General features: G+C 39.4%; 1 protein-coding gene and 1 non-coding gene across 5 annotated transcripts in view; both read left to right on the forward strand.

Moving 5' to 3' along the window:
- The window catches only part of LOC124307516 (probable JmjC domain-containing histone demethylation protein 2C), a 202,365-nt gene that overhangs the window by 171,344 nt on the left and 5,489 nt on the right, over positions 1-25,532 (forward strand). The window contains exons 9-15 of one of the 4 annotated variants that reach the window (XM_046769251.1): positions 8,185-8,347; positions 18,363-18,857; positions 19,120-21,423; positions 22,908-23,124; positions 23,575-23,990; positions 24,098-24,323; positions 25,194-25,342. In XM_046769251.1, the coding sequence (XP_046625207.1) occupies positions 8,185-8,347; positions 18,363-18,857; positions 19,120-21,423; positions 22,908-23,124; positions 23,575-23,990; positions 24,098-24,323; positions 25,194-25,342 (3,970 nt within the window). The remainder of the gene's footprint in view (positions 1-8,184; positions 8,348-18,362; positions 18,858-19,119; positions 21,424-22,907; positions 23,125-23,574; positions 23,991-24,097; positions 24,324-25,193; positions 25,343-25,532) is intronic. The other 3 variants (XM_046769254.1, XM_046769253.1, XM_046769255.1) reach the window with 3 other exon arrangements.
- LOC124308300 (small nucleolar RNA SNORD36) lies at positions 23,413-23,481 on the forward strand. Its single transcript, XR_006908959.1, has one exon. It is a non-coding gene; the product is annotated as a small nucleolar RNA SNORD36 (small nucleolar RNA).

Here is a 25,532-nt window from a genome sequence, read left to right on the forward strand (position 1 = left end):
GTTATCGCGCTCTCCGTTAACAAATACCTTTTATCATCTATAGGCAAATGGGCGATTGTTTGTGTACGCGCTTTGCACGACTGGACTCGAATCCCTCTATCTCTGTCTCTGTTTCTCTTATTTGCTCGTTAGCGAGTGAGAGAGAGAGACGGAGAGAAGACAAGTAGAAAATTTATCTCGCAGTGGTGGGTTGTTTTTTTTTTTTTTTTTTTTTGTTCTTCGTTTGTTTCGCTAGTTCTGTCACGCACGATCTTCCCTCGACTCATTGAATGTTGCGTGTGTGTATGTGTGTGTCATGTGTTTTCTTTTTCTCTTTCGTCAGACCGACGATGATGTTGGTGCGTATATTTTTAACCCACGTCAGTTTATTGCTGCTGCCGCTACTTAGCGAGGGGTTAACTTATTCATTTATCGGGTATACGTTTCAATCAATCGTCTTGCGTCTCTACCGTATACATATACACCTACGTACGCACATACATTACTCATATGCATTTATATTTGCAGTGTGTTAATAACATCTTGCCACATATGTGCACATATATATATATTTATGACATACGCATATTCTTATATACATATACGATGCACTTGTTGCGCAGGGCAATTACCGTTGCCGATAATGTGTAACAAATAATGTATAAATAAGAAATGGAGGAAGTGGAATGATTGTAATGCTGAACACGTGTTTCTCTTTTTCGGTCTCCTTTTTTTTCTTTCTTCCCCTCCTTTTTTTACGCTGTTTGTATTTGTTGTTATTATTATTGTTATTGTTATTATTGTCATCGGGAGTATACCGGGTGTGTGGGCAGCGATTATAACACCATTACGAAGTTCGGCGCCGGTCGGTCAGTACTGAGAAAATCGTTTGGATCAAAGTTCGAAATAAGTGTTGTTGGGCTGCGGTCTTAAATACTTGTACATATATATGTAATTGCACTCGTATACGCAAACGGTTGACCGTGTCCAAATAACAAAATAATTAGTAACATGATTTTTCCACGACGACGACAGCTAACGTTTGGTATCTATTAAACTTGTCGATCGGTCAAGGTTATTCTTCTGAAGAAGAGAACACTGTTCGTTGTTATACAAGTCTGATGATATTGAAACTGCGGTAGTCGTTATGTTGACGATGAAAAAAATTCGATCGAAGAATTCGAAGAGCGAGAGAGAGTGAGAGAGAGAATGAAGGAAAAAGTAAGCTAAATTCCGTTTCTCTGTAAAAGCGTTCAGTCGTCGTTTGAAAAACGGTATTATAAGAGATTAATGATAAACTCGGCGACGATTTACTGACTCCTCGTTTCGTCCACGCCTCTTCCTTCCTCCTTCTCTTCTCTTTTCTTTCACATTCCCGTAACACTCGCTACTCCTCGTCACTGCTCTCGATATACATATATTCGTGACATCCAATCCAATCCATACGCGAATTGCTTGCGTAACTCTCTCTCTATCTTTCTCTCTCCCTCTTTTATTTTTATTTATTTTTATTTTTTTAAACCTTCTACGTCGCTTGACACGCATGCTTTGCTTTTGAGTTTGTCGGTTGGTTAGTTATAGTTGGTTAGTCATATAGGTTCACTGTACGCCAACTGGCACACCGCTATGTATGATAGGTATAACTTACTTGTAGGCATTTGTCACACACGCCTGCTAAATTCGCCCGCATGTGTGATGTGTGATATAATATGCCGCTTGCTTATACGATCGTTCTCTGTTCTCATTCTTCTTCTTCTCCTTCCACAAGCTACGTACGTGGCAAATACTTCGTTATCATTTTACATATCTTCTTTTCTTCTTCGTCCCTCTTTTTATAATATAATTTATGATCGATATTATATTATTTGTACGTTTTGTTGGGTATTATAATATACTGCTACGTAATAATATGTGCAGAATTTTTACGATTTGTTAAACGTACGTATTCGGAACTACTAGAACCGTCCTCATAAATACTTGTCATAAAATGTTTTGGGTTTTTCCCCCTCCATTTCCATTCTTTCTCTCTCTCTCTTTCTCTCGCTGTAATTGCACAGTTTCCCTCGTTAAACACTATCAAGAAATTCCACTCGATTACTCAAAAGAAAATAATTACAGCGTATAACACACGGATAGATGAAATTGACTGGTGTTTGTTGCATAAATACACTTAAGTTACAGAGTTCACGTAGTTTTTCAGTGACTGATGTGTGTCTTTCTCTCTGTGCGTGTGATATCCTTCTCTCTGTCATATCGATGCTGCTTGCAAGAGGAAGGTCAAGGAACCTGCGTAATACGAATACTTTCTCTTTCCCTTTCCCTCTTTCTGCTTCCCGTATCTTGATGAAAAATATACTTCGAGAAAAATTCTGTGCACCTTCGTCTTACGCACTGCGGTGTGTACCTAAATGCAGATCGACGTGTGTACTTGAATGTTTGTTTTTTTTTTGGTTCTTCACTTTTCACTTACTCCGAATCCGGAAATTGCGGTAAAGAGAGAGAGAGGAAATTATGTGGTAAAAGAAGGATAATTGATAATACGTACAGTCGTATCGGATTCGTTGGAATTACTTTGATTAATTGACGTTAATTCGGTAAATATTCTTCAACTTGTCTGCATTTTATTGCTAGAGCGAGTTATTCACAATCGTTGATGAACCAGAAAGAGAAAAAGTGTTTGATAAAGAAAGATATTCGTTCTCTTTCGGTTACGAGCCTCTGAAATTTTATTTATGTCTTTATATCGTTGTAGGAAGTCATCGTTAATTATTTACGCAGGTCTGTTTACATTAGAATTGCTTGGTAAAATCATTAATGTTCAACTCTATGCAGAATCAGCAACTCCGAGAGTTCATTGCTGATTCTTCTATCTATTGCGATGGTGTTTGTTAATATAAAACGTAAAAAAATTCATTTGGATTTTTTACCGTTATCAATGTATGTGCGTTTTTTTTTTCTCCTCTCTTCACATTGCGTTAATATCATTTATCCGCCTCAGACACGCACACACGCTTCGTTTGTATCCGATGCGTTTATTATACACTTTCTTGAACTGTGAAGATAATATGATAATTTACATTTTATTGGATATTATTTCGATTTGTCTGGCATTGTCTTTTTTCGTTCTCTATTTTGATTTTTCAACGATCGTTATCAATAGAACTCTCTTATCTGTTCTTAATGCTCTTATGTTGTTTCTATGCTCGATACGCATCGTCAAAGGGGGGGAAAACAAATTATTGTTACGGATACTTGTTGTTAGCTGAATAGACAGGGCAAGCCTTAATGTTTCTCGTATAGTACGGCATGCACGTTCAATCATCCTTCAGCTGTGTCCTATATGCATGTAAGCATAGGTAGGTACTAACTGCATCGTGTAAACAAATTAAACCGCCTCTCTGCTATAATACATATACCCGACATAATCACCCGGATACGCTACGATCAAGCCGGATAATCATCGTAATTATTTGCTGTTATATCGTTATATACGGGTTTCTAACTTACACGCGTTACATTATATATGTATATATATATATGTATATGTATGTATGTATGAGCCATGGTACATATGCATCGCATCACATGTTCAACACGTGTTTAATACACATACCGCCGCTGCAGGCTTTTACGGCCGGAAGTAGAAGCTTGCCGGGACAAGCGGGTGTTCGTTGGTTAGCTTATTTATACATACTTTATGTATCTTTGTAGATATTATATGATTGTATAGTTATAATAATATATTTAATGCAACATGCTGCGATCAGCCCTCGTTACGGAATTGTTGAAACTATTGGCGGTGAAGATAATTTTTTTTTTCATAAATTTGTTCGGTACTTGACACGTTGATTTAATTTAATTCAACAAAGTATTGTGAGGGAGAGAAAAAAAAAACATACTCAAAATGAGAATGAAAATTCTACGTAACTGTCGTTTTATATTCTTTTGAATGAAAAGTGATTTTTTGAAATTTATAAAATTTATATATGGCGGTGTTTTTTTTACTTTTTCTTCTGATTGTTGAACTTGGGCGATTACACATGATAATGTAATGAATTATACAGTTATATAGCCGCTTATGTAATTTAATCCGGTGAATTATAAAAATATTTACTCGAATGAATAATAAACGGCTTTCTTTCTTTCTTTCTTTATTTTTTTTTTTATATCACACAGAATTAGTAAATACATGTGCAAATACATGATTAATATACGAAAAAAGAAGTCATAGGACAAACTGCGTTAGTTCTTTCTTTCTTTCTGTCTGTCCTTTTTTCTTATTCCCTTTCTTTTGTTTCAAATTTAATACGAATTCTTGCGCCCTAGTCGCAATTACACCGCCCCTTCGGCCTTCTATAATTCCGGGTATTTTGAGAGAAAACTGCGAAAAAGAAACGACAACAAAAAGACGTGGAATGAAAAAAGAGAAAGTGAATGAGAAAAAAAAAAAATGTTTTGTAAAGAAAGGAGAAATATGAAAAAAAGAGAAGAAGACCAAGGAGAAGAAACACAGTCTTCTTTGGCCGAAATGGCGAAAGCGAAAACCAGAGACGACAGATTAGGTTGGGTTAGGCGAAGGGTCGTTCCTGACTTACGGGTGATTACTTACGCCTTCTCTCTTCGCCCCTCGACCTTTATCGGGATGTGCGCTCCTGGAGAGAGAGAGAGACTGAGAGAGAGCGAGCCTCCCCAAAGGCTTACACCCCCCCCCCCCCCCCCCTTCTTCGCCCCTTATTCCCCCCTTCGCCAGCTCCCATTCACCGTTTGCAAAGCGACCGCCATAATCCACGCCATCAATCAATGATACGACCCGAGGATCGGACGAGGGATGCTGGGATGAGAGAATCGAACCGAACCGTTGGACCGTTCGCTTCTTTTATAACAGACGTCCCACGATTTATCGACTACGTCTCACGATCAGAGAGAGGGAAAAAGTATAACTTTTTCCAGGGTTTTCTTGCTTTCTTGGACGTAGCTTTTCTTCTTTACCGTTCACTCCCTCAATCTCTGACACTATTGCTCGGCTTGAGTAGTTACGACGATACCTTTGAACTTGTCCTAACAATTGGGATATTATTTACAAACTATTTCCTCGTTTTCGAGTAGATTATTCCAACTGTTTAGAGAATTCTGATGTTGTTTTGATTTTTGTTTTCTATTATATTGTTCCAAGTTTAAATCGCCAAAGTTTCTTTTATTCTATTTTTATTTTAAACCACCGACTGTAATTAGTTCGCATTTTCGAAATCCCGCAAATAACGAGCAGCGGTAACCACAACAATAATGACAATGATAATCAAATTAAACGGAAAAGTTGTAAAAATATTTTGCAGGTATTTTCGTAGGCGAACGTAACGTTATATTTACACGCAAAAAGCGACTCGTGTGTGGGAGGAGAAGAATTTAGGTCGAACCGTTGTGTATGTACATATTATAATGTATATTTAAAATCTTCGCAGGATCTAAATGCCGGTTGAAAAATAGTCGGTGTGAAAAAGTTTCTTTTATTATTACATATTTATACATACGTATGTATATGTAAACACGCTGGCGCTGTTATACCAAACACACGTACAGCACGTAATATATAAGAATTAACAAACACGCAACAGTCGTCAATGTTTGACGGTGATATTTGCAATCTCACTTCTCGGTCATGTTTTTTTTCTTTCTTTCTTTTTTTTTTTTTTCCTCCTTGTAACACGTATGCATATGTATCGAATCCGTGCAAATAATTTCTTTCAACGTAGACGAAGCTTCGCGGAATTTTCGTGTCCGTAAGTGCCGCATATATTTATAGCCAGGTAGTAGGAATTTTTTTTTTTTTATTAAAAAGCTTTTTTTAAAGTTTAATTTTATGTTAGGATAACTTGCAATCCTGTTTATACATATATATATATAATGTTGCGATAAAATCCAAATGTAGTAGATGTGTTACTTGTTTTATATACGCGTAGGTTGGTCAGGATGTCGTGAAACGAATAAAACTGATTCGATTATCGCTGGATTGTCTTACTCGACTCCTGATGCGGATAAAATAATATACGTCATATGGGCATGCACGGTGAAGAGATATACGAGATTATAGATCGTTGAATTGCGTAAAGCTGGATATTCTATTGCGTTATAAAAAACGAACGAGCAAGGAAGTTAGTTTATTAATTAATCGGTGAATATCCGTATGCATTCATTGATCGCATATCGCCTATCTACCCTACAATTTGTTTTTAAATCTTAGTTTCCTTCTTTTTGTCAAATTTTGACTGTCGTCGGATAGAGAGATTTTGGGATTTAGGATGTACGAAATAACCTTCGCTTCTTTTTCTCTGTCTTTTTCTCTATCGCGGCTTGCGACAAGCCGCGTGTCATAATCGCTGATTTTACCTAATCGTGTATACATTATAAATTCATGACTATGAAATGCACACTTGATATCGTTAATGTCTGTGCGTGTGTGTGCGCGTATCGGAGATAAGGAGACGACGTTATCTCCTCATTTTTCGTTAATCTCTCTCTCTCTCTCTTATAACAGCGGTGCAAGGTACATGCGCGAAGAAGAAGGAAAAAAAAAACATGAAAAGATCAAAAGTTATCTGGGTCACGGATTCCTGACAGTCATCGCAGCTATTTTCTTCTTCTTTTCGACAATTTCTGAGAATTAATTAGGCAGCTATTAGTGTATTTATTTACTTGTTTCTTTACTTATTTGCGCATATTCAACGTGCTTACAAGGGTAATATTTTATCGGGAATTTAAATTATCAATCGAAACAACGAGGATCGTTCAACTGTACACAACGGATGTATAATAAAAATTCATTCTTGCCAATGTTGTGTTGGTTGTATGATTAATTTGAAAATAATGCGCAGCAGCGTCGGTATTTAGAGTAACGAATTAAACGTGAATCGTGCGGTTATAAGAGGAAACGCGAGCTCATTGACACTGTCACTGTCACTCTACCGTTTATAGATTTAATTTATTATACATACTCCAAGATATTTCCCCTACATTCGATCTGCGCATTGATGCGTTTATATGGCAAAAACTCATACATGTGTGTATATATATATTTTATATATACTATGGCCCCTGTTTCGTTTGGCTTTAACTATAGACATACGTTGTCCTTATTAATAGGCACATGTATGGAGAGTCTGAGAGAAAAGAAAAAGAAAAGAAGAATTATCGTATTACCCGTTTGGTTAACATCACTTCGTATGTTTATTGAGCGTTTAATTTTTTTCGTTTATTTTCAATCGTCATATTTTTTCCTCTCATATTGGTAGCTTTTTCGATACCAACGAATTGTTACATCTCTGTATGTTCCCAAGAGCTCAGATTATATACCAACTTTTTGATGTAAACACGGAGGATTTAATCGAGTAACAATTAATTATAAACCGAGACTTGTCGGATCGTTTTGTAATTCCACATCTTCATGCGATGTTAATTTATTATTTATACGTACGTATATTTTATTTCGACGATTCTTCGTATGGTCGAAAATTCTTTTGAATCGATTATTTCTTGCAAGATTGCATGCGGTGTTTGTTTTGTCGGAAATTCGTTGAATTATATGCGACGCGAAATGAGAGAAAACAACAACATTTGTACGTGTATAAAAATAATGTAAAAAAGTCGGCAACGAATCCGACGAAAATAACTTAATTTTGCGGTAAATCTAGGCTGCTGTGAGCGGTCGCAAAAACAATTGTTCATCTTTTGAAACGTTTGTCGACGATTTGATTGCACGACAATTCGTTATCTGACTCAATTTTTCGCAGATTATCCAATGCGTTATATACTTGGCACGCTGTCTGTTTTTTTCGTATTTCAACACCATGTTTGACAAGATCGCAGAAAGTTACGGTTCAGATTATTTATATAAAACAGCCCGAATCAAGAAATTGACATCGTATCGAAATCCCAATTTTCTTGTACAGTTCGACGATACGAGAATAATCAATTGATTTATGAAGCAACTCGACCAATTGGTAGATTATTTTTGAAATAAAGAACGTGTCTTTTTATTTGTTTTCGTTTGAGTGCAGTCCAAGTTGACCCAGCGCAATTTTTCGCGATATAAGAACGAAGGAATCTCTTTGACGAAATAAATTAACAAAGATAAATGTAATTCTAATTGTAATTTTTCGAATTAAAGCAATATTATAACTGACGAACAAATTTTTTTATCTGTGATTACAGAGAACGACGGGAAGCTGAAGTTCGGGAGATCGAGAAACGTGAGAGGGAACGAGAGAGGGAAAGCAGAATGGAACGAGAGAGGTTAGAGAAACTGCAGAAACAGGCCGCCGAGCAGGCTGTTCATAAACATTTTGAGGAATCCCTGAGGCTGGCGCAACAAAAGGTGAGCCGATATTTCGTATTTGTCATTTTTTTTTTTCATACCTCTCTTATCTCTTTTCTAATTGAACACAATTTTGACCATCAATTAATTAACGAAACGAAGAGATTTCAAAATTTTTCTCAGGAAAAAGTCAGCGACCGATTTTATACGTGTGCTTGTCTTTTCGTCTTGATAATTTTTTTTTTCTTTTCTTTGCACATCACTTTTCACTCGCATGTCGTGTTGTTGGAAATAATTACATTGTATGACAGCCGGATGACATTTCGAACGACTCGTTAAACCGGTGTGTCAGGGCTTTCTCTCTCTCTCTCTCTCTCTCCTTCTATGTATATATGTATGCATTAGAGAGTTGAACAGGTGTAAAACGCGTGTCTCTCTTCACTTTTCCTCACTCACTCACTTTCGGCATCGAATTTCACACGAGAAGTCCGGCTGATAAAACCGGGCCAAACCGCGAGAAATTTTTACTACCTTCTTTTTGCTTATTTGCCTTCCAAAATTCAACTCGTTTTCCCCACTTCAATCAGCAGAAAAATAAATATATTGTTACATATTTGGAACGAACCAACACAAAAAAAAATCGTCATTTTTTTCGTTTTTTTTCTCGAAACTCGTATTGATTTTGTTCTTTAATCTCGCTGGTTAAAAAAAAAAAGAACAAGTCACCTTACTTCAAGGATACCTCTCAAGTGTTGCGTTGCGTTCGTATAAATCGTCGTTGATTCTCTCCTCGCGTCGACCCCTGTTCATTTGTGATTGCAAGCGAAGAATGTAAGGAGGAACATCGTCAACGATTCTTGTTCGTCGAAAAAAAATTCAATATCTCGTTCAAATTATGTTTAATATCTACGAATGGATATTAATTTTATTGTATACGGATAGGCGTATAATTTTTATTCATTAAAAACTCGAGGCGATCCAAGTTGATTAGTAATTTATGGATTATACCGATATGAGTTAGTTGTTGCGTATTAAATAAATAGTTATCTCATTAATGCACAGCGTGTGATATTAAATTAAAACCCGTTATAATTTTTCTCTGTCTCTCTCTCTCTCTTACACTCTTTATACGTTCCCATCTGTTTTTATCACGGGCGTGACAAGGCATCGGCTCTCCGCCGCTGTTGCCGTCAGGAACTTGTATATAATATAATGTGTAGCTAGATGTCCTCGAGGGATTTCGTCCGTGCACGGTTCGTGGTGTAGGTACATCAGAGTCGGTTGAGATCTAATTAAAAAGTTTTAATCGAATTTATAACAAGGTGGAAACTTTTTCTTTTTTTTTCTTTCTTTTTTTTTTTTCTTTGTTTACTCGTCTACTACTTTCTCCTTCGTTATTCTGCAATTATTATTTATTAATTTATTTATTTTATATATTTTGAAAAATCTTTCTTCAAATTCATTCGACGATCCTTCTATTTTCCGTCGGGTAACGTGCATATATTTTTGCAATATTCGTGTATCGAAATATTTCGGTCTGTTTTTAGGAAGTAATTGCTGTCATTGGATGATTAATTCTTTGCGGAGTTGGTTTATTGGTAACCTTGGGTAAATTGAAATCCAATTCCTGCTGACAGAAGTTTAATCAATCGAGCGTTTCGTTACGCTTGAATGTATACTTTATACGTGACTATGACTGTTTACACATATCTATTGTACGTGACTCGGTGTTATATATTGTACTAGATAATAAATACAGTTGTTCAAATATCTCGCGGCCCAGTTTCTTGTGTGTTTGATCAAGTGCATGACGCGACGATAACACAATATTATGAAAATTGAAATTTATTACCTTGCGTCGATACTGCCGGATAGTTGAATAATCCGTTTGGTTATGGACGATGATCATCGTCGGTGATCCGACGTTGCGTACAAAAATGCTTGGAAAAGATTTGCTTTTTTTTCTAATTTTTATCTTTCCTGTTTATTGTACGATCGGAATGACGATCGTCGTTATAATGACGATTACGACGATACGCTCTGGTAATGATATGTTTGTACAACTTTATGGAAGAACGTTGGCATTAATTATAACGATCCGAACGTCTTGACCGCGGGCTACGAAGTTAAAAAATATTTAGAACGACAGATGTGTTTTAAAGATTGTGGAATGAATTTATTACACTGTGACAAACGTAGGATCAGGTTTGAAATTGACTGAGACCAGTTGTTGCTTTTTCTTTTTCTCAATTTATGTTGCGTTTCATTTTATGATTATTATTTTTATGTTTCAACGTAAACTTGAACGGATTCGTGAAATAACCTGTCGAATTTTGTTGAAAAGATAAGACGGAATCGAAAATCGAAGCCAATACAGTCTACGATGAATTCTCATAATAAACTATCAAATAGCTAAATTGATTAAACTCGCTAATGCGAATGAATTTTTTTACTCAACTCGGTGAATCGAACATTAAATGGATAAATTCAAATCAGCATAGATATTAGGTAGTGAATATATAAATTCGTTTTAAACCAAGACTAACGTCAATTCTGTAAAGTTTCCCCCCCCCCCCTTTTTTTTTTTTTTTTTTATTACCTTATCAGATTTGTCCGTATGATTTTTGTAAATCCATGCCACTTCCGCACACGTATATTTATATACTCGTTAAATCTGACGCCGTACCGCGAAACTTTTTACACAGTTAATTTACTCGGCGATGTACCTCTGTGATTTCCTCATCCGAAAGCCCGATCTTCTCTGTAGGTTTTGTTATCGTCGTTCAATTATTAGAGGTCAAAGCTTTTCCCCCTGAGTCATTTAAACGCTGTGCCGTAGTCGTAGGTATAATAACGCTGTTCGATTGAATCCGAGAAATTTTCCCAACATTCATTTTACTGTATTGCGAGCTGTAATAGCGTTACACTTGACATCGAATCCGTATGTATATAAATCATGGACGAATATCAAACGCCACTATGTCTGGCTAAACGAGCAAGGGATGATAATAAATTTGTCGAAGTTGTGAAAGGGATGAGGGGACGAATCGAGAGTGGCAAACCGGACCGACGGTTCGATCGAACCTCACAATATTTGAGGGTGGGTGCTGCTGTGGAGAAGGGAAGGGAAGAGAAGAGAAGGGATGGGTTTAATTACGAACCGCCATTTGGGGGTGGGGAGTAACGGGGAGGTGAAGGGATGAATCAGATTACCCGATAACAACTGTCCTCTATGTGAGTTTGAGCGTCCTTTGGTCAACGGTATAGAATCGCGGGTCAGGGCCTTTGTTATACTTACGTAAGTTTCGAGATCGATAGATCGATCAAGCCTGCTTGGTCAAACATTCAAATCGTCACGAATTATTATATATCGGGTTTCTGGAATTAATTAAAGAATATATGTCATTCGTTGGCCGTTGTTCACCGTTTTTTTTTTTATGCTCGTCATGTTTGACTGCATAGAAATGTAATCGGAAGTCAAGAGACTAAACTAAATTGAAGATGGACGGTTGTATACAATTATTTACCAGAAATAAATGTCTCACGTATCGACGCTTGTAACCACAGTGAATTGTTGATACTTTTAGCCTATTTTCTTGTAATTGCAACAGAAACGTTTAAACGTCATCGTATTTACTTTGTAATTAATAATTCATTCCTGTAGATCGTAGTAATTACTGCGGTGTAACGAAAAGAAATTTCTCACAGTTTGTAAACTATGATTGAACGGTAACGTATCTCGTATAAAACGTTTATTTAACGGTGCAGTATACGGTATAACTCAAGCGATTACGTATACTCGTATATATAAATTTTTTATATAAAAAGCTGTAAAAGACGTGCGATATGTGAAATACTGCAGCTTTCTAATCTCGCGTTGCTTCTACACTTTGGTATTACAAATTATGGAAACAGAAGAAAAATATCGAGGCTCTGTCTTATGCTCTATACGTACAGTGCATGCGAGCTTGAGAAAAAGTTTCCAGAAAAATAAGTAAAGAGATGGCGAGAGAACGAGAGTGAGAAAAAGAGAAAGAGAAAGAGAAAGATAATGATGGAAGATCAGCCTGAAAGTGGTAGCGATTAATTTTAATTTCTCGCTTCGTCATCACCATCATCATCATCATTATCATCGTCATGTATCCAACTTGATCGTATAACGGTAGTTATATCAACGAAACGATTCAGATGTTACGAATTTGTTGCGACTCATTATTATTGATCATTGGTATTACCGACAGTCGATCGTTGCACCGATCATATCGCTTCGTATTCCCATGTACTACCCACTGTGCTCGTCCACTCGATGGCGTGAAGAAAATAAATAAAGAAAAGACAGATGGAAAGAAAGAGGAACAAACACTTTCACCGATTTAACGAATGTAACAAGCGTCGTCTTCGTTACTGCGCTCACTGACTGGAGTGTAGTAAATAACGACAAACGCGAATGAATTAACGTGAAAAAGAGAGAGAGAGAGAGGAGAGATGGAGGAAGAAGAGATTCGACGACGGTGACATATCGTAAAGACAAAAATACCGCATTGCTCCACATAGAAAGTAACAGGAAAATCGAGTGTCGTTGCATCAAGTGGGATCGTGCATGTAATACTTGCGACATAAACGATAGAAATTAGAAACGACATGCGTAAAGTTTTCAAATAGCTTGGGCGTGTGGTGAGAAAAATACGGGAGAATTGAAATTTAAATGAGGACGCATATTTCGTGTTTAACAAGAAGGTAAGAGAAAGAAGAAAATTATACACCGCAGACCGTGTCTCACTCTCTCTTAAATTCATGATTCATTCTTACTTGTAGTCGGTTCTTCTGTTCCACCACCACGTTCACATCTCTAGTCTCTCATCTTTCTCTCTTCGTTATGTTTTTTTAATATAATCCTTGGTTTTTTTTCTCTTCTCACCCGAAACGCATGTCGAGCTCTGTCCGTTTTAACGGGGCACTATGGATGCTTTCTTGGCATCAGACTACAACTGTCTTCTTATTATTCTTGTTCTTGTTTCTTTTATTGCATTTGTCAGTTTCGTTTTATTCTTGTCCATCTTGGTAGGAGTTCGAGTCCACGAGTATTTCCTTTTTTTTTTTTTTTTTAACATACATCTTCTAAACGGGGAAGATTTCTACCCGCATACGAATTACGTGCAATTCCGATGTACACATATGTATGTACATCTTTTTAAACATTTTTTTGTTCTCCACATTATGCAGTATCCGATATAATGCAGTTTAAACTATTTTTTTCGAAAAACTGTATCAATACGTGTTTCTCGTTGATTCGTCAACTTTGAGGTGTTAATTTTTGTATATAAATTTAATTACGCTTACTTACGATCCAGGATTTATACCGCGTCGTTTTGCATTACTGTAATCTGTATGTGCACGTTTGTGTATAAAACATAACGGTGATGAAGATTACACGCGACATCGTGAAAGTTTTCTTTTGCAAAAATTACGGAAATGAGAACAAAGGAAACTTACCGTAAATAGACTCAATTATATTGCTGCGTATATACTTGCATGTATTACGCAGCGGCGGGAATAGCGGGATTTTTCATTTGGTTCTATGACACTGCAGATCACAAGTTGAATTTCACTTTATACATTGCAAATGTGTGAAAAACAAAAAAAAAAAAAAATAAATAATTGAAAACAATAATGGAAAAATTCAAATCGACTCGAAAACACGTCGTAACTAATGATTTTTGTATTATTTCTGGCGAGGAAAACACGTTTTGTCATTCTCTCGATTTTTTTCGTCGATAATTATGAATGCCTGCGGCGCAAGAACGATCAATCTTTCATCTATGTCTAGATATTCTAAAATTGCATACTCGTACCGATTGATCAATGTCCTGGATGTGTTAAATTTTATTCTTTCTAAGATTTATTTATCGTACCATGCATAATAAATTTATATATCGATGAATTCAGCGATAATCCGTTTATCTATCTATCACTAACGATAAGTTCTAATTTTTTCGTTCTCCATTCTATTCGGACTTACTACGCGTCGCATTACACTAAAAACTAAAAATCGTTAAAAAAAAAAAAAAAAATAGAAAAATTAATACGACTTTTACGATCATACAATTACCCGATATACTTGTGCACCCGGGTTTATAAGTGAGACGCGTAATATCAGACGACAGGTGATTCAAGGTACTTTCCTTGCTGGTTTATATATGTACGTATATATAAATCACTGTATACATTATACACACACATTTATATACGGATAGTATGTACACAGGGATAACGACCCGATAAAATTTATGCTATCGTTAAGTAGAGAATCCTTGTTTCGTGCTTTTGTGGCCACATTTTTTCTTTTTACTGCATTATTATACGTGTGCGGTTCATTATAGCGTGCGGGCAGGTAGATTCATCGGATGGTTGGTTGGTTGGTTGGTTGGTTTGTTGGTTGCTACGGCCCTTTCGCAGAGTGAGTCACCCTCCTCCTCCTCCGCCTCCTCATCGCCCCTACATTGCAGGTTCAACTAAATTCCTCGTGATTCAGCTGCCCGAGAATTTCGTCACGCTTTGGAGTTCTCGGTTATACACGTACATATGTAAAACTAGCTATGTATAGCGGTAGCTGTATCTTTTACATACGTTAATACTGTTGCTAGACACGATCGTGACTTCCTGTTTCACCCCCCTTCCTTACTCTTACTGCACAGAAACGATGTAATCGTGGTTGAGGATCTGCCTTTCGACGACGACCATGACGATGTACAGTCTGTTCGAAAGACAGATTATTGTTAGTATGGTATATTGATGGAATAATGTGTCGTCGAGGGGAGAAAAGATTTTAAAGAGAAATTCACGATTTGAGTTTCTAAATAAGATGATAACAAATACTAGAGAAGCAGCGTCCTGTTATAAAAATCTTGTCTGAAAAAAATTAGACTGTTGTGATTGGAAAAAAAGTTTCCATCGTATAACACATTTTTAATAAAGTATTCGGAGATTTGTTACGCGTGATGTAATTTTTGACGGAAGGATTTGAAAACCGAGCGATAAGAAAATTAGAGAAAGTATTCGCACCCTGTCTTAATATCTTCTATCTTCTTTTATCTTATTTGTTTTTTTCGTCGAATAGTGGGGTGAAAATAAATTCGCAGAATGGGTGTGCGGCAGAAAAGGGGGCGGTGACGGGGATAAGAGAGAGAGGGGGAGAGAGAGAAACCTGACCGCGTCGTTTCTGCGCTGTGTTATTATTACAGGGCGCGGTTTTCTGGGGGTTGAACGGCATCGATCTAAGGTTACCAACCCCTTTGTTATTTCGTTTCCGTCAGTTAGCAGCCAAACGTGTTGAACTTTTTTGGAAATAAAAAAATGGAGTTCAGTCTTATCCTCGTAATTTCGTGAAAGTATCGGGGGTATTAAGTTCGAGGTATTTCACAAAATTTTGATTTTCGGACTTCGGTATCTTATTCGAAGGAACATCAGAACGTTTTGCTGCTAATTTTGGTTCGATTTCTTATCCCTCTTCCTCTATTCGTCTTCCCACTTTTCCTTCCTCTCTCGCTTTTGCGATGGTTGTCCATGATCGTCTCATTTTCGACTTCGATCTTCGTACCCCCCCACCGCCTTCTATTTCGCAAGAATTTATGTACAATTTAATTGCATCGTTGCCCGATAACGTATCGTAATTATAAATATACAGTTTAATCGAATCGAGCAACAGCTTGTTTTTTCGTGGTTTTTAAAATCGTAAAGTAGCGTGCTTATTCATTTATTTATTTTTTGCCTCGCATAACGACGTCGATAATCGAGCGAGTCGTGATGCGAACGTAGACGCGCATGCAAATGATTATTAATGTACGGTGATATACGGTGCGTAAAATGGCATGTACGCCGACGATAACCGTGCAATTTAGTTCTGTGTGTTGGCTATTTAAATACGCTTGTGTAATCATATGTAGAAAATGCTCGACCTCACCGCGCGCAACTCTAACACACTCGGCTGTACGTGTGTAACGCATGATGTAACGATACGCACGTTTATACCTATTACATTTATACCTACATACCTATATACCATACCCGCATACCGCATACCGTATTTATATTACCTTACCCACCTATCTTGTAAGCATATATTACATGTACAGATTGTCATTCACGTTTCACCGCTCAATTAGCATAGTAATCTTTCCTGTTATAATTAGACGCTCAACGCTAATGGCAATTTAACGCGTCTAAGGAGCAACAACTCGTCAACTCGGCTCGCGCAATACACACGCAAACACGTTTTATACCAGTAATAAGAACGTTGACATTGAGTAACCAATTCCGTTTTATTTTTATTATATATATATATTTTTTTTTTCACCTCTTTTTCTTCGTGTGTGATTCGATCCTTAGGTGGATATACAGTTTTTTCTTTCACGACCTCGTTCTTTTTGTTTACTTTTTTTTTTTTGTTTTTTTGTAATCTTTTTATTATTAATATCATTACTACATATACATGTTGTGTACCTATTAACGGCCGACAATGTGTCATCGATCATTGAGTGGATAATTTTTTTTCCCATCCATTGTACGGTACGAGTTTGAGACTGATTGTGTACATTACGCTTAGATTTTTTTTTTCATCTTTTTATCTATTGCAATATAACGTACTTGATATTCGATGTCGAGGTTATAGTCTCCTTTTTTTTCAAGCCTGCCTAAACCGCTTGCACTAAATATCAGAGTTCAAGCATTATCGTGTGTTAATTGTGTACGGGAAATTGTATTAACTGACGCGATTTGCGAAAAAAAAAAACAACAAAAAAACAGTTTTGAGAATTTTAAGCACTAAAAATCCGTAAACTGCTTGATTTATTGGTTATTTGCGAGGGTAAATTCAATTTGTTTCTCGTGCGATTTGCACATAAATGATCCATAGATCCAGAGTTCACTTCGTATACCCATATTATTATACCCACGCGTAACGCGTCTGTAAAACCGTAAAAATTCTACGTTACGACGAGGTGACGGGAACTCGTTGATGCATTATGCATCTAGGCACACGTACTCCGCCTGCATAGGTTCTGCAATATGTATGTCAGTGTACGTTTAGACTGATCGATTCTATGTAGAGTACGATATTGAGAATATGATATGGCGCTATATCAATTCAAACGGTCGGAAGAACCTCGTATTATGTGTAATACATGAGTTACCTCCGTACTCGGGTCCCATACTGTACGTGACCGTTATCGAAAGAAATCCGCGGAAACGTTAAATACGTAGACGCAATATGGCTCGGTCAGAGAGGAACGAGCATTGGGCAACCACATAAATGTGCCTGTATATGAAAGTTGTCAGACGGAGCATCTGTCAAGCCGTGTGTGTATATATATATATCCCTTACTCACTCACTCACTCGTTTGCTTTTTCGTATCGCAGACTCGGGCAACTATTATACCTTTGTCGAACATTGTTCGCGTGCTTATATTGCGCATGAATATTTTAACCTACCTGTGTGCGTTTTACAATCAACTCGAGCAACTCGCTCGCCTTCGAATACCGGTGAAAATGACTCACCGTGAGTAACGTGTTATTACTACGTAGATATAATATAATCGCATACCATTGACATCCGACCTCTTTCTTTCACCCAGTTATAGTACTTCAGGGCATTTTGGCGTTCGGTTTTATTCGTTGGTTCTTTTTTTAGTCGGATATTTGACTTACGCCGAATCAATACGGTATCGTATTAATTCATCGTCGTCGGCATTTTAGTCGTAAAATAATGTCGGAAATATGGAAGATGTTTCTTGCCAGACACTTTTGGTATATATAATTTGTCTTTATGGAAGATAAACTGCGTAGAGCGGTAGAGACATCGAGTTTATTGATCTATCTCTTACGCTGTTTCGAACAATTTTCTTGTAAAATAATGCAAACCGCTTTCAACGATTCCGTACATGATTTACAAATACATAGATTATTATCGTATCCATATATATATATATATATATATATATATATATATATATATATATATATATAAACTTGGCAACCCATTAATGATGAATGTAAAGAAGGGCAGTATTGATTGAAGTAGGCTTATGGTTCGCAGAAAAATATTCAGCTGTCGAACGCTGCGTGGGATTTGGTAACCCTTCCACCTCCTGGCAGCAGGTCGCACGGTGTTCATCCCGCCCTACCGACCCATGGGGGTCATCATCATCCCGGAGCTCCAGGAGCTCCCCATCATCCCGTTACCGTTGCTCAACAGCAGCAGCAGCAGCAGCAGCAGCGGCAACAGCAGCAACAGCAACACCAGCATCAGCATCAGCATCAGCATCAACAGCAGCAGCAACACCAACACCAACACCAACACCAACACCATCAGCATCAGCAGCAGCAACACCATCAACAGCAACAACAGCAGTTGAGGGAAAGGGACGAACGCGAAGCACGCGATCAGAGGGAACGCGAACATATCGCTGCTGCTGAACGTCATCAGAGACAGGCTGAGGCTAGGGACCAGGTTTCCGCTCATCAGAGGGCTTATGCCTACGTCACTGCCGTTTCTGCGTCGCCCTCGGTTCAACAGGTGTTTTAAAAATTAAAAAGTATTATTAAAATATCGTTCAGAATGTTGGAAAAGAAAAAAAAGTTGTTCTTGTTATTTGTAATCTTTTTTTTTACTAATTTTTTTTTTTTTTTTTTATGGAAAGTATATAGAAATTTCTTCCAACGGAGACACACGTTTGATATTTGCACTATAGAATTTGTTGATTTTTGGTGTAATTGTGAGAGTTAGTGACTCGATTAACCAGTTTCTTTTTTTTTTCTCCTTCGAACGCTTGCCTCAGGTATCGTCTCGGCCGTCCAGTGTACCTGTAAAAGTGGAATATCCACCGCCCCCCGCTCATTCCAGGCAGGCGAAATCGTCGCTGTCGGTGTCCAGTCACCACGATAAACCACCGCCAGGTGTGGGACCGCCCCATCCCGCTCTTCCCAAGGTTGAACCAAACGTCGGTTTATTCAGTTACACGACGTATCAACCGCAGCCGTCTTACATGCACGAGATAAAAGTAAAGGCGGCCGATCATCAGCAGCACAAGCAGCAGCAGATGTCCGGCGGTGTTAAGAGTATGCAGCAGGCGGCACTCGAGAGAGATCCTCACGTTAGAGAAATGCTACCAAATCCCCCGCCCCTTCTGCCCGATCCAAAGAGCTCAGTTATCGTAAAAAACGAGGGTAGGGAACTGCCCAAGGCTCCGCCATCCCATTCCCCGAGTCCCAAGATGATGCCCGGTCATTATCACAGCGCCGTTGCACCGCAACACAAACCCCCGACACCGTACGATTACCAGAGAACCTCGACGCAGAGTCCCCACCATCTTCACCACCTCGACAGTCTTCAAGCAGCCAAGAGCATTCCTCCCCAAGGTCATCCCAGGGTGAACGCTAATCAGCTACCCAGTCCTCACGGTCATCCCACCCATCCTCACAACAGGCAGTCGCCTCACGCCCCTCACCCTCATCAGACCTCTCACCCCTCGCCTCCCGAACCCAGGTACGCGAGCAGGCTTGAGCCTGGGATACCGTACGGGACTCCGAAGTCAACCTATCCGTATCCTCACCAGCCATCCTCGTCGCCAACGTCGCATTACGCGGCGTCGCCTGGGTCCAAGCCGAAGGTCAGCAGTCCGGCACCTCAGCATATATACGGGAAACCGAACTCCGGCATCATGACCGGTACGCCGGTCTGCAGGGCATCGGAAAACACGGCTCCAAGCCCGATGCCGCTCACATCGAAGACCAACAGCTCACCGCTCGCTTACCAGCAAGTGCCTCATCACCACGGGGCTCCACCGGCACCGTTACCACCCCCGGCTCATAGCAGCAGGTCAGTTTATGACAGCCGGGGTTACGTCAGCTCTATACCCGCCTGTAAACTATCTCCGCCGCCCCTCCATCACGGATCGCCGACGACTGCCGCCTCCGCGCCTATGACCAGGCCTAACTCCGTTCACCCGGGACATCGGACCAGTCCTCATCCCAATCAGCAAATACACCCGCAGGCATTGGCGCCAGCGATACAGACTCAACCCCTCGATCTCGGTGTCGAAAGATCCGGATCGCCAAAGAGGAAAGCACCCACGCCTATCGAGGTGTGCGGCGGACAACCGGTCTCTCTCGAGCTGGCGTATAAGAAAAGAAGGACGCAGGACAGTATCATCTCTCAACCTATGTCCCTACAGTGCGTTGGACCCCCGGTATTGTCAAGGGTCAGCGAACCCAGTCCCCTCATTGCTTCGGCCGCTACTTCAATCACCACTGTCGTTAATACCGCGCTACTACCGCAACCATCCGGCCAAATACCCAATGTTCAGGAACGCGGAGTCGTTTCCGTCAGCCCTCTACCCAGGACGGCAAGCGGCGACGGATCCGTCAGACCCGCGAGCACGGGTAGCGTAAGCTCTCTCAACAACCCGGGCGTAAGTGCCGCACCGAGTCCTGCACCGACACAGAGTCCTGCACCCTCGGCTGCTCCTAGTCCCGCACCCAGCGCACCTGGGACACCGGCAAAGGCCACGCCCAGCGCTGCGGACAGCGAAAAGTCGAACAGTCCCGCCCCGAGGCCGCCTAGTAGCACTAGGAATCCCGTCCACAAGCTGAAGAAGGCTTGGCTCCAGAGGCATTCGGGCGAGGATGGGACTGAGGATACAACTGGACTCGTTGGTAGCGGGTCTTGCGTTACGCTTCCCTTGACTATTGCTCAGGCACCTTCGCAACCTTTGGCCAAGGAGCGAGATGGAGGAGGAGGAGGAGGAGGAGCAGGAGCAGGAACAGCAGCAGGAGTTGGTGGTGGAAGTGGAGGTAGTGGTACTGGAGCAGGAGCAGGAGGAACTGGAAGCGGAGGAGGTGCAGGATCTGGCGCTACGACGACAAGTTTGCCGAGCGCTGTTAATTCGATACATAATATAGGCAGCATGGCTGTTAATAGTATAAATAAAAGTAAAGTAACTGGAAAAACTGGTGGGAGAAAAGCAAACAGCAAGGAATCACTCAATGGACATGCTGCTGCTGTGGACGTTAAAAGTATACGGGAAGATTCGTCCAGCAGCGATCCGGAGAGGAAGTCTCCCCCTAAAAGGAAACCACCCAAGGTATCTATTTACACGACTCGAGAGTAGCGATTATGATGGTGGTATGTTTTTGTATCTTGTATCTACACGAAACAAAGCCTAGTTTTTAGTTGGTTGCAAATTATTAGTTTCTCTATTTTTCGCACATTCTAGGTAAGATTTTCATATTTTTTGATTTAGTTACCGAAGGTATCTCTTATTTTTATTTTTTATTTCTGTAGATGTATATTAAAACGTGTACGAACATGGTTTCGATATTATCGTATTAGTTCAGTGGAAAACTAACGCTCGCATCCAAACTAGCTGGGTAGATAATAATTTGGTGTATTTCCCCTTGAAAACTCCAATATAAAGTACTTTTTCACGTAGCGATATTCCTTACCAGAAAATACACGAGTAATGAATGGCGATTTACAACTCTCGATTGGTAATTTGGTCTGTTGACAATGCATAATGATGTGTTATGCAAATTGTCTGTGGCGTCAACGCGTAATTACTACACGTTGTAGGCAACGATAGTAAACATACCCGCGTTGTGATATTCGAATAGCGCGCCTAACACCGGGTCAGGTATTTCCGATTGGTCGAGAGCTGTTCGTGCGTGGTCGACAGCGTGACACGTTTCCGCGCAGCGCTCTAGTCTGTCTCACTCTCGCGAGCCAGCTTGTTCGGAGGGTTCGTACGTGCCGTTGAGTAAACCGAAATGGCGTCAAACCGGGCAGAGACGACGCACCGTTTGGTTAACGTTTGTCGGCTTGATTTTTACACCCCGCGTTCGATCTGTATTTTCAATTATACCACCGTTTAGCGGCATCCGAAGTGCGTCGGCAGCTCTGTCGTACCACACCGTTGAGCCACATATGCAGAATATTGAAATGGTAAAGTACAAAGGAAGCTCTTTGTCTCCCCTCTCAATGACCATTGCGAACCGTGGACATAACCTCACTTTATTTATCGTCGCGGTCACCGCAAGTTTAGACTCCCGGTACTTCGTCGCGTTTTTATTTCTCTCTAGTTTTCCTATGCACCAGTTATTTGAACGTGACTCGTGCATAAATTATCTGGTGATTAGGTTTTAGCTTTCGATACATGCAGACACACTTGCAGCTGTTTCGACCTCATGTTATTCTTAGTATGGAAATGATATTAACCTGGGTAGATCATCGTTATCTAATTGGAATCTACGCCAATCCAAATCTAAAAAAATTTTGCAGTCGTTAATTAAGAGCAGTCTTTGTTCGATGGATTGAAAATTGAACGCATTTTGATAGGAAATGTAGATTAGCTTTGACAGGCTGATAATTGTTCGACAAGCATGTGTCAGTAATTTTTCATCGTGTATTTAGGAGCTTAGTTTTTGGATCGATTGAAAATTTGTATGCAAATAAGAAATGATTTTATTTTAATTACTGCATGTTAATGATTTTAATGCGTGCGCTTTAGTCAGTAGATAGGACCACGGGCATGAACTTCCTGACTACTTAATAATATGTACCCTGTGGTAGGTAAAACGAAAGAAGGGAGCCGCACGGAGGCAGCAGGCAGTCACGGAAGAGCACAGGAGGAGGAAAGAAGATAAGAGTGGAGGTGCCGGTGCGGGAAGTGAGTCCAGCAACGAAAGCGAAGCTGGCTCTGCCAGTGACGCTAGCGAACAGTTAAGTTCTAGCCAGCCAACTTCTAGGGCTAGACAAGCCACCGGTAACTCCAATTCATCTGGAAATGGTTAGTCTTTAATCAATTTATATTTCCTTCGTACTTTGGTTAACGGTATAGCCAAAAATTTATTGAATCACCAAACCGATGAAATGATTGATTGTGAGAAAGGGTGATTGATCACAGTGCAATTGCATTTTTATAGATATACTGTTTGAATGAAATTTTTTTTTTAACCATTTTTAATGCAATACCCTTTAGTTATACCATTTTGCCGATTCAGCAAATTTTGGCTACAACTGTTTGCCTTATATCTTTTGAAATGTAATTATGCAAATCAAAGAAACAACACAGACTGCAAAATGATGTAAAATTATTATTGAATAACCGTGATATCGAATCATGAGCTTTTTAACACTGATTGCTGTTATTATTCGTTTTTTCAAAATATGTCTGGAAAGTGTTTCCTGTTCGAGGAATGGGAAAACTATTATTAAAACTTTTCTTCGTGTCTTACAGGTAACAATGTTAATAAGGAGCCAAGGAAACGTGGTAGAAGACCAAAGACGTCAACCAAAGGCAGCGAATTAGGTGGCGAAGATCCGCAACCAAGGCCTAAGAAAGAACGAAGAGAAGAAAGTGCAAGTGGAGGAGGGAGTGGACCAGGAGGTGGTGGTCGAAGTGATCCATTTCGAAAGCCGCCGATAGCGCAATTGAAAAAAACTGGGGAAAGTTGGCTGCAGGATGGAGCATGCTTTGAGGTTGCTCCGAAGTTGGCTAAGTGTCGTGAATGCAGATGGACGCCCCATCAACGTTCAAAAAACGTAACGCAGAATATATTCTGTAGGTTTTATGCATTTCGCCGACTGAGGTACACGAAAAACGGGCAGCTGGCTATAGCGGGGTTCAGCGATCCGCACAAGGATGCCTCCGAGGTGAGTAGAAGATCTTGCGTCTCGGCAATGTTTGTGCGCAGATTATTCTTGATTACTATTGTCGTCGCGTGGGCGAAATGAGGCAGCATAGCGTTGTGTTGTTGCAGGAAGACCTGCGACTCTGGTTACCTGTTAAGGACAGTCAGGAAGCGGCAGGTTTGAAAGATGAGAAACTGGATAAAAATGACAAGGATAAATCGGAAAGGTCGGACCGAGGGGACAGAGAAGATCTGGATTTAGAGATGGCTCATCGATTACTACGTCAGGTCGGAGATCAGTTTTGCGATCTACTTCATCAGGAAAAGGATGCTCTTCAGGAACACGTGGCTGAAGGTATTGTATAAAAAGTATTCCATAATATTCTCTATGGTACTCACAAGAAGCAAGTGAAATTTATCAAAAGCCACTTATTTTCTTGTCTCCCTATTTCTGTTGCAAGTCACAGTTGTGACAATATTGTCGTGTGAACGTAATTTTATAACCGATGATAATAAAGTAATTTCACTTCATGAAGGTATTAAAATTTTCCGCAAAATAATCGTGAAAAGCTGAATTATTTGTTTTAATCCAGCAGTTTGGTATAAATTTTACACGTGACTTTAAAGTGAAATTGATTTGTTGATGAATTGATACTTCTGAAACTGCACCCATTTGTTTTGTAAATGTATACCTATTCAATACGAAGCTAATTGCATGGACTATTTATGTGGCAAACGGATGATAATAGTTTATTTCATTGGTTTCTTAATTAAATTGGTCCTATGTATATCCTTATTGGGTTCGTTAATCATGACTGCAACAGTATTCAGATGTCCCCTGTACAGCACGATGGGTTACTTCTATCTAACATTAATCTATATAATACTAAGCTTGGTCTTTAAGTGTTTGGGAAATATAATTTCAAGTTCTGAAATGACTCTTGAAAGGCCAATTTCTTTATGCTACTTTTGTTACTAATATTTTATCGTCAATTGGTGTAGGCCTCATTTATTCCGCACCATCATGTAATCATTTTTTACGCCATCTCCGACTGTTACTTGACATTGTAACATTTTCATTTTTTTTTCCTTCTATTTTTTGTTATTAAATATCCAAGTGAATCAACTATTTTCCAAAGTTGGCTACCATTATTATTTTCGCTCGCATGATATGCTAACGCTTGCTCTTCTTGCACCCTGAACATTGGCATTATGCCCTCTACAGCGAGTTCGGGGATTACAGACGGAACAGTAGCTTGGAAACGTGTCGTCCAAGGTGTACGGGAGATGTGCGACGTCTGTGAAACTACCCTATTCAACTTTCACTGGGCATGCGCCAAGTGCGGCTTCGTCGTATGCATCGACTGCTACAAGGTTAGTCACTGCGTCACCCAAGCTGCTTTGCAAAACGTGTTAATTATTTCAAATACACCGGTCGAATAGATTAATTATTAACGCGAAGCTAAAGTGATGTAAATAAAAATGAAACATCAACCATTTTTTATAATGTATTGCACAAAAATAGTGAGAGGAAGCAGTCACGCGACGAAAGGAAACTATAAAC

The sequence above is a fragment of the Neodiprion virginianus genome, chromosome 6, assembly GCF_021901495.1.
Source record: "Neodiprion virginianus isolate iyNeoVirg1 chromosome 6, iyNeoVirg1.1, whole genome shotgun sequence".
Taxonomy (NCBI): Eukaryota; Metazoa; Arthropoda; class Insecta; order Hymenoptera; family Diprionidae; genus Neodiprion; species Neodiprion virginianus.